The 9,047-nt window shown below is 39.4% G+C and overlaps 1 protein-coding gene across 1 annotated transcript in view; it reads left to right on the plus strand.

Moving 5' to 3' along the window:
• CCDC34 (coiled-coil domain containing 34) overlaps nt 1-8,774 on the plus strand; it is a 29,447-nt gene extending 20,673 nt beyond the window's left edge. The window contains exons 5-7 of the mRNA XM_063437245.1: nt 102-260; nt 4,181-4,322; nt 7,804-8,774. Coding sequence (XP_063293315.1) covers nt 102-260; nt 4,181-4,322; nt 7,804-8,021 — 519 coding nt within the window. The 3' untranslated portion in view covers nt 8,022-8,774. The remainder of the gene's footprint in view (nt 1-101; nt 261-4,180; nt 4,323-7,803) is intronic.
• The last annotated feature ends 273 nt before the right edge of the window (nt 8,775-9,047 follow it).

Consider the following 9,047-nt stretch of genomic DNA (forward strand, 5'->3'; position numbering starts at 1 on the left):
AAAACACTGCTCTCAAATGATGTATAATAACTGGGATATAACGGCCGGGAATGTGTGTGTCGTATGTGTAATATAGATTTCTATTTATTTTTGTTCACCAGGAAAAAAAAGAAAAAGAACAAAATTTACTAAAGGAACAGCAAATAAAAGAGCTGGAACAACGGCGAAAAACAGCCTTGGAAGAGAGAAACAAGGAGAAGTATAAAGAATGGATGAGGAAAAAAAAAGAGGAGGAACAGGAACGGAAGAGAAAAGAGAAGGTTACATTTATTTTTTTTTGTTTACGATGGATGTAAATAGATTTGGGCACCAGGAAGATAAATTTGCTTTATGTAAAAAAAAAAAAAAAAAAAAAAAGCTATGATTTAGATATGTGTGGTTGTCATTGTCTTAAAGGGATACTATCAGCACAATAACTTCAATGGTATGGTACCAGCCTGCAGTCTCCTGACTCCATCTCCTGGTAATCTGCCATATTGTTAGTGAATGTTTTCACTTCTCTAGTTCTGTATTGCTCCATTACTGTCGCATTCGCATACCAGCTTTAGACATCATTCATGTGTTGAGGGTGTTAGCTGACATTATGTCCAAAGTTGCACAAATTATCCAGCTATCCATATCTGGACTGTGTATGCCCCACAGAGCCAGTAAGTGTCCGCCATTCCTAAAAGGTTTGACCGCTTACCATGAGAAAGCGCTGGGGGATTCCTGGAACTATAACCACTACAGCGGGCTTGGAGTATCCCTTTAAAAATCAGTTGTGTTTTTGCACAAATACTGAATAGCTTCAGTTAGTATTTCCATAACCCTTCCCTTTTATATAACTGTCAATGTAGATACATCCAATGAAATAGCGTAGTGTGTGAGAAATTTACTGTGATCTTCCGGGCATGCATGATAGTCATAGAAAAATACGCGGGTGCTTTTACCAGTAGGCCGGCAGAGATTTTGGGGAGAGCTGGTTCAGGTTTTAATTGTTTAGGTTTTAAAATAATGCTCAGTGTTGTAGCATGCAAAGGGTTCAACTGCAATTCAAGTCTCTAAACGTGAATAGTTTTAGTTTTTATTGTCCCTTTCTTTTCCCATTGAGCATATTTGTGAAGCATTTGTAAAATGTCAAATAACAAGTCACACGGCTATACGACCTTAGGGAGATTACAGAAAAGCAGATTGTTAATTTTTTACGGGCTGCATGCTGATCAGAAACAGACCTATCCTTGCAGCTTGCTGAGCAGGGTTCATGTCTTGGTAGCAGAGGACTGGACAACATGCTTCACCTTTTAACTGTTGTTGAACTTCAGCTATAATAATACTTACCCTGTGCCTACATTGTTACACTATAAATGTAGTGCAAAAGCTCAAGAAAGAATATTGGGCATTGGGCTAGATGAACAAAGTTATCCAGCTTTTGTTGCCCTACTAAAAATGCCAACAGTTCTATTTGCAAGTGATTGGATTGACCAAAATGGGAGTTGTAGTCCAATCAGGGATTACAATTTTCACTCACAGCTTAGCTTTTTGTGAATAAAAATTCAGCCCTGGTGATCATGCCATTAATCATCCATACTTACAGACTCCTAGGTCTTGACATTTTGAGCCCTGGTCCGATGATACGGATTGCTCAAAAATTCAGATCTAGAGTTAGCGTGGCTCACATACTCTCATCCAAGTATTTTTAATTGAGCAAAGGAAAGAGTTATTGGCATGAATCAATGCTTAACAAAATTTGCTATGAAAATCCTTGCAGCTCAATTGGTCATAGTGCTGAGAGAGTCATTCTTCCTAACGGAAGGAAGTTACCGTAATCTGGGTACATGCAACAAATCCTTTATTTTATCTATTTTTTCCAGGTTGGCTATTTTGACATTGAACTTGAATTGCCAACAATTGTTTGTTTGAAGAGCACTGGAGTTTATTTACCAACACCAAACTTTAAAATGGAATTGCAAAAGCTGTAACTATAGAATGTTTCCAAATCCACTTATTTGGTCTACAGTTTGCAGTTCCGTTTTCAACTCAATACAGTTGCCTGTTTACAAGACTAACCGTTTCCTGGGTATATCGTAAGAGAACCGGATGTTCCATCATAACATCAATCGGAATAATGCAGATTGTGTATTACCTTGAGACTCTGGATTCTGTTGTGGTTGTTCTTGCGCAATCTATATTTTAAAGGGACACTCCAGGCACCCAGACCACTTCTGCCTATTGGAGTGGTCTGGGTGCCAACTCTTAACCCTGCAAGTGTAATTATTGCAGTTTTTTATAAACTGCAATAATTACCTAGTAGGGTTAACTCCACCTCTAGTGGCTGTCTACTAGACAGCCACTAGAGGGCACTTCCTGGTCCATAGCACAGGTTTTCTGTGCTAGAGCGTCACTGGACGTCCTCATGCTGTGTGAGGACCTCCAGCGTTGCTCAATTCCCCATAGAAAAGCATTGAAAATCGTTTTCAATGCTTTCCTATGGGGAGCGCTAATGCGCATGCGCGGCATTGCTGCACATGCACATTAGGTTTCCTCAGCCGGCAGGCGGGATCAGTCTCGCCCACCGGCTGACGTAATCACTGGGAGGAGCGGCGGCAAGCGGAAACCACCGCTGAGGGACATCGGCGGGGTCTCAGGTAAGTGACCTGAAGGGGTTTTCACGCCTTCAGCTACTGGGGGATGGGTGGTGGGAGGGAGAGGGGACCTGCAGTGCCAGGAAAACGGATTGTTTTCCTGGCACTGGAGTTTCCCTTTAACATCACAGGTTTTAGAATTTGTGGCATGAGATTCCACGTTTGCACTCCAAAACATGAAATGTGTACAAGCTGCCTTACAGGTTTACTACAATCTCACTGTAGTGGTTATAATGTGAGAAGTACCCTGGCCGTTTTCAGGTAATGGGTGAACCATTTTGCAACAGTTTCCCCTAACACTTGGGCTTGCTGGGCCCTGGTCTCCTTTACGATTGCAGAGTAGGATTTATACCCTGCTGGCCATTCATTGGTTAATTCAGTGCTTAGCCATATACACAGACTTGGCATTAGTCATTGGGGATGACACCCAAGTGATGCTGCCAGAGGTGAAGTTACAGCTCCCGCAGTAGAGGGGTTAATATATATTCTAGTGTTTTGTAGCAATAGACTGCATATACTAACTCCAGGCACCAAGACCACTTCAGATAACTGAAGTAGTCATAGTGCTTGGGATTGCTCTTTAACCAACACTACCACATAGTGAATTGTTGAATTATTTAAAAGTAATATTCACAAATTCTGAAAAAAAATGTTTGTTTTTATTTCATTCTTTTAAATAGTCTGCAATTAGATCAGAAGCATTGTTGAGTATAATATGCATCATACTTTCTCCTTCCCAATGATGATATTAAAGACCTGTCTATTGTCCATGATGCTCCGCAGTAAACATTCTGCGATTTAAGGAATCCTTAAAGACCACTGCGTGGCCCATAACGGTCCTGAGCTAGTGTGGGATGTTCTGCTGAGTTTGTAATCATTAAAGGAAAGGGACCTCCCATTTTCAATTTTACACGATTATTCCACTAAATTAACCATTCTTTGAAACAGCATTTACAGGGGTGAAGAAACAGAGTTTACTGGGGTGAATAAAGCAGCAAAGGCAAAATAAACGAGAACTTACTTCAGCCGGTAACTTTGCCTCGTCATGGTGCCTCAGGCACACTCGTACATGCTTAGGCACCTAACTTAGAAATTCCACAGACTCTCAGATTGATATTTTCTCCAGCAGTGCTGTACGTGCGTGCGCTGAGCATACAGATCTGTACGTAGTGTTAACCATTTTATATAATTTGCCCAACAAAGCTAGTAAAATGAAATGATCTAAGAAGTGGAAAAACATTCGATCACATCCAGCAGCAAACTTTTAGTTGGCTATTTGTCTGTGCTAAAATTAGGGAAATGACATTTGCTTTTTAAAGGCTGAATTTTTTATATTTTTTAAATGAAATAATTATTCTGTCTTTGATAAATACTTATACAATTGATCTAATAGAAATATTCTCTGTATACTCTTGCACCCCGTTTTTTTGCTCTCTATAAATATATGCAGCATTGGAATTGCTTCCTGGGAATACTCATTTTGGTTGAATAGATTTGTGCCTTAAAATTGTTACAGATGGTCAGCAGCAAGGTGACTGAGGTTGGTTGTGTTCTTTCAGGAAGAAGAGGAGACGTATCTAGCAGAGCAGAGAGAGAAGAAGGAAAAAGCAAGAAAAGTGTTTGAGGAGTGGTTGGAACAAGCCAAGACCAGACCACGTCCTACGTTACACAGCTATGGCTATGCTAATGGAAAACTTACAGGTTTGTGGTGCAAAATTACTATGAAATATAGCAGTGGTTCCCAAGCCTTGGGCATCTGGACTTCTCATTGTTACTATTCTCGTACAACATCACCTGAAAGGCCAGTTATGGAAACCTTTGAATTAAAAAAACACTCCAATTACCATAACCACTACTGCTCTCTGTAGTGTTAAGAATGCCCTGGCGCCTTATCTGTGTAAGTAGTCAAATTTTATTAGCCATGTATGAGAGCATGGAGTCCCACACCTAAAGGCTTGTACAAACCGGATAGAAAACCTAAACAGGCATACCATAGTTAGGGTGTTGAAACAATTACCATCAGTTAACACCATACATAAATAGGAGTCGGGCACATCCAATACCTCCCTAAAAAAATAAATACCATATCTCTGGTGAATACGGGGAATGTGCCGCTTCACATGGCCATATAGAGCTTTGCCCATTGTTAGATTTAAGTACTTCTGTTCTTCTGATCCCTACCTACTGTTTACATGAGTGATACATATAATTAAAAGTTTAGTTTTAAAGGACCACTCTAGGCACCCAGACCACTTCAGCTTAATGAAGTGGTCTGGGTGCCAGGTCCAGCTAGCTTTTACCCTTTTTTTTTATAAACATAGCAGTTTCAGAGAAACTGCTATGTTTATACTGAGGGTTAAGCCAGCCTCCAGAGCCTCTAGTGGCTGTCTCATTGACAGCCGCTAGAGGCGCTTGCGTGCTTCTCACTGTGAAAATCACAGTGAGAGCACGCAAGCGTCCATAGGAAAGCATTATGAATGCTTTCCTATGCGACCGGCTGAATGCGAGCGCGGCTCCTGCCGCGCATGCGCATTCAGCCGATGACGTCGCAAGGAAGAGGAGGAGGAGGAGGAAAGCTCCCCGCCCGGCGCTGGAGAAAGAGGTAAGTTTAACCCCTTCCTCCCCCCAGAGCCTGGCGGGAGTGGGTCCCTGAGGGTGGGGGCACCCTCAGGGCACTCTAGTGCCAGGAAACAGAGTATGTTTTCCTGGCACTAGAGTGGTCCTTTAAGGTAGCGGGAAACATCACATTTTATTTGTGCCTGAATGGTGTAAGACTTCCGAGCATTTTTACAGATGCATGCATTTTTAGCCAATCAGCGGAAAATTATTTAAGCATCTGCCTTTTAAAATATTTTTATATATATATATATATATATATATATATATATATATATATATATATATATATATATATATATATATATATATATATATATATATATATATATATATAACCACTTTTCTTTGTTAACCACTTTGTTAGAACAATTCATTTAGCTGTATATATATAGGTCCCTGGGTACTAGTAGGACCCTATTATAATTGACAGATTGTTAGGGCTTTTTGGCAGTATCCCGCGATGCTATGACAACAGAGTACGCAGTTTCCGCCATTGCGGCAATCAGGGGGTGGAGCACGCCAACTAATGAATGCCGAACATAGTTTACATGTTGCCGTGGTTCCCTAGCGGTACACCGCGTTACCATGGCAACAGAGCATACAGATAGACGTCATTACTGCGTTCACGTGGTTGAGCACAACCACACATGCATGGTACACTGGGGGAGACGGGCAAGTCAATTAACTTATCAGTACATGGGTATATATTTCATAAGTTTTGTATGTATTGTATGTTTTGATCCTGAAGAAAGTATCAAGAGGGACTGAAACGTTGATCGTTTTTATTTTGTTTACTTAATAAATATTTGAAGACCGGAGTGCAGCCAACTTTATACTTGGAGAATATATATATATATTCAATGTTCTGGTGATCATTGTCGTCATGAATGCCCTGCAATGCATATAGCTTTATAGTGAGGTTTCGATAGCTGGTGAGTTGCAAGCATGCTTTTCATGCCTTTGTTGGGAGCTCAGAACCTGCTGACAGTTTCCACTGATGTCTAAAAACACATCCCCCTGTATACAACATAGCACATACCAGAGCGTGTGTTCAGGTCTACTGAACTATTTGGTGCAATGTCCTCATGTGTTAAACATACTGTTATTCTGGGCTTCACACATTCCTGCTATCAACCAATGTCTAGGCATCTGTACATTAGAACTTTGACGGCCAATCACGGGTCAATGAAACGTTCCACCAAGTGTACGTTGTGACCTCATAATAATAACATTCCGCTGCACTTGAAAGGATCCTAATCCAAATATAAAAAATAAACAAATTGGTTATTAAATATACTTAGCCTGCTATGCTTGTAACATTGATGGGCAGCACGACTGATACAAAAAGAAAGTAACAGTTTGAGTTAAATTGTCTCTTGTTTTTGGATTTAGAATCATGTTTTTTTTTCTCTTTTCTCAAATATGAAGATTTATTATTAGTCATAATTTAAACATGTTGTTATGGTTCTATAGGTACGGTTGTTAAGGTTCTATAGGTACGGTTGTTAAGGTTCTATAGGTACGGTTGTTAAGGTTCTATAGGTACGGTTGTTAAGGTTCTATAGGTACGGTTGTTAAGGTTCTATAGGTACGGTTGTTAAGGTTCTATAGGTACGGTTGTTAAGGTTCTATAGGTACGGTTGTTAAAGGGAAACTGCAGTGCCAGGAAAACGATCCGTTTTCCTGGCACTGGAGGGTCCCTCTCCCTCCCACCCACTAATCCCCGGTTACTGAAGGGGTGAAAACCCCTTCAGTCACTTACCTGGGGCAGCGGCGATGTCCCTCGCCGCTGTCTCCTCCTCCGCGACGCTCCTCCCTGTTCTTCCGTCGGCTGGTGGGCGAGACTGATCCTGCTCACCGTCCGAGGAGACCTAATGCGCATGCGCGGCATACATCTCCCCATAGGAAAGCGTTGTGTGTGTGACCCGTATTTATATATATTGCATGCCTCGCTTTACACACACCGCCAAATCAGGCCATGTACATTCATTTAACCTCTGTAATTCCAACTCAATAATAATACCTATGGATTAACAAGCACATATAGGTGTGCTATATACTTTAGGGTATATAGTGTAGTTTACAAGTGTTTAAAGTAAAATAAATGAATCTTATTTACTACTTTTTATGTTATGTGATCGTAATAATTTACGTAATAACATAAATTCCTTTTAATTACCTTTTGCTTATAAACGCATATTTTCTATTGTACCTATTCTCTAAGTTCTGTCCGTAAAATGAAAATAGAACGACCACACTAGAATATGGGATGCAGATGCTAAAAGAAACCATTAGGGAAGGCTCACTTAATCTCTTGTAATAATTAGCCGATAAGGTCGTACACAGACAAATGTTCTCTCTGCTCTTTTATTTTATTGTCATGTTTTTGTTTTATTTTTACCATTTGTCACACTTTATTCTTTTAGACAATAGTTTTACTTTTAGAATATTTTGCTTGATTTCCCACTCCTCATTTCCTCCTCCTCGCACGCAGGTTTCAATGTAAACCATACTCGCTGTGGTTTCCTCTGTTCAAATCATGCATTCTTGTTTGTTTATTCAGGATACTATGACGGAAGCTCGTATCCCGCCCCAGGCTTCTTTAATCCCATACCATGGAAACCAATTCATGTACCACCGCCACCCAAAGAAGCAGCCAAGAATCTGTCTAAGAAGAAAAATAAGAGAGCTGTCTCCAGCCAGCTATATAGATCAAATTTGGGGCCACTGTACAAACCTAAGGACAATCTTCGTGTAGGCCAAGGGATGTCGAAAAGATGATCCAAATGAAATATAAATAATCTATTTATTCTTTTTGTTGTTGTTTTGACATCTAGATTTAGGGTTGGTATAGCAAAATCAGTTGATAAACCTACTTGAATTCTGCTTACTGTTAAAATGCGTGACATATCCGGGATGTGGTATGCTATAAGGAAAGGTCTTTTCTCAGAACATCGCCCGTACCAATTTTTTTTTTTATCGTATTATTTATATTATTGACTTGACTCCTCTTTATTCGATATATGCAAAACCATTGGAATTCAGTTTTTTGTTTAAAAAATGCACAGCTACTCAAGTAGACTTCAAATATGTTTAATTATAAAGTGAGTTGAAAACGTTGTTGCTATGACTACATTTACGAAATATAAACAGTAGTAAGCTGTGTTTCTATGTAGCATTTTCTATGTATTTGTTATCATTACAAATTAGTGATAAATAGCTGCATATTCTACAACAAAGCGTAAAAACAAAACAAAAAAAAAGTAATGATGTTATCTGTTTACCATTGGCTGGAGATGAAGACGTTACAATATACATTTTATTTTCTGTCTGTGTCAGTTATACTTTCTAGAATGAGATACCTGTGCTCACATTTAGGTTTCTGAGATCATTTAAATGTTATATTTGAACTTTTATGGATTGCATATTACATTCATTTTCTACAGTTTCTTTTCTTGTGAAAGTAATGCACATTGTGTGGGCTTTTTACTTGGGTTTTATATTTTTATAACAAATATCTGTTCAATAAAATGTGTGCAGAGACTACTGATCATTGTTTTAACCGGGAACATGTCACAAAGAAAAAAATGCTTTCTTCAGACTGCAAAACATAGTACGGTTAAATATGTGGGAATTTCATCCCATTTTAACACCTTAAAGTCAGATTGTATAAAGTGCTGTCATTGCTGTCTAGTCCCTAATGTTAAAGATAGGGATCGACCGATATTGATTTTTTTAGAGCCGATACCGATATTCTGTGAACTTTCAGGCCGATAGCCGATATAATTTGCCGATATTCTGTACATT

The sequence above is a fragment of the Pelobates fuscus genome, chromosome 12 (assembly GCF_036172605.1).
Source record: "Pelobates fuscus isolate aPelFus1 chromosome 12, aPelFus1.pri, whole genome shotgun sequence".
Taxonomy (NCBI): domain Eukaryota; kingdom Metazoa; phylum Chordata; class Amphibia; order Anura; family Pelobatidae; genus Pelobates; species Pelobates fuscus.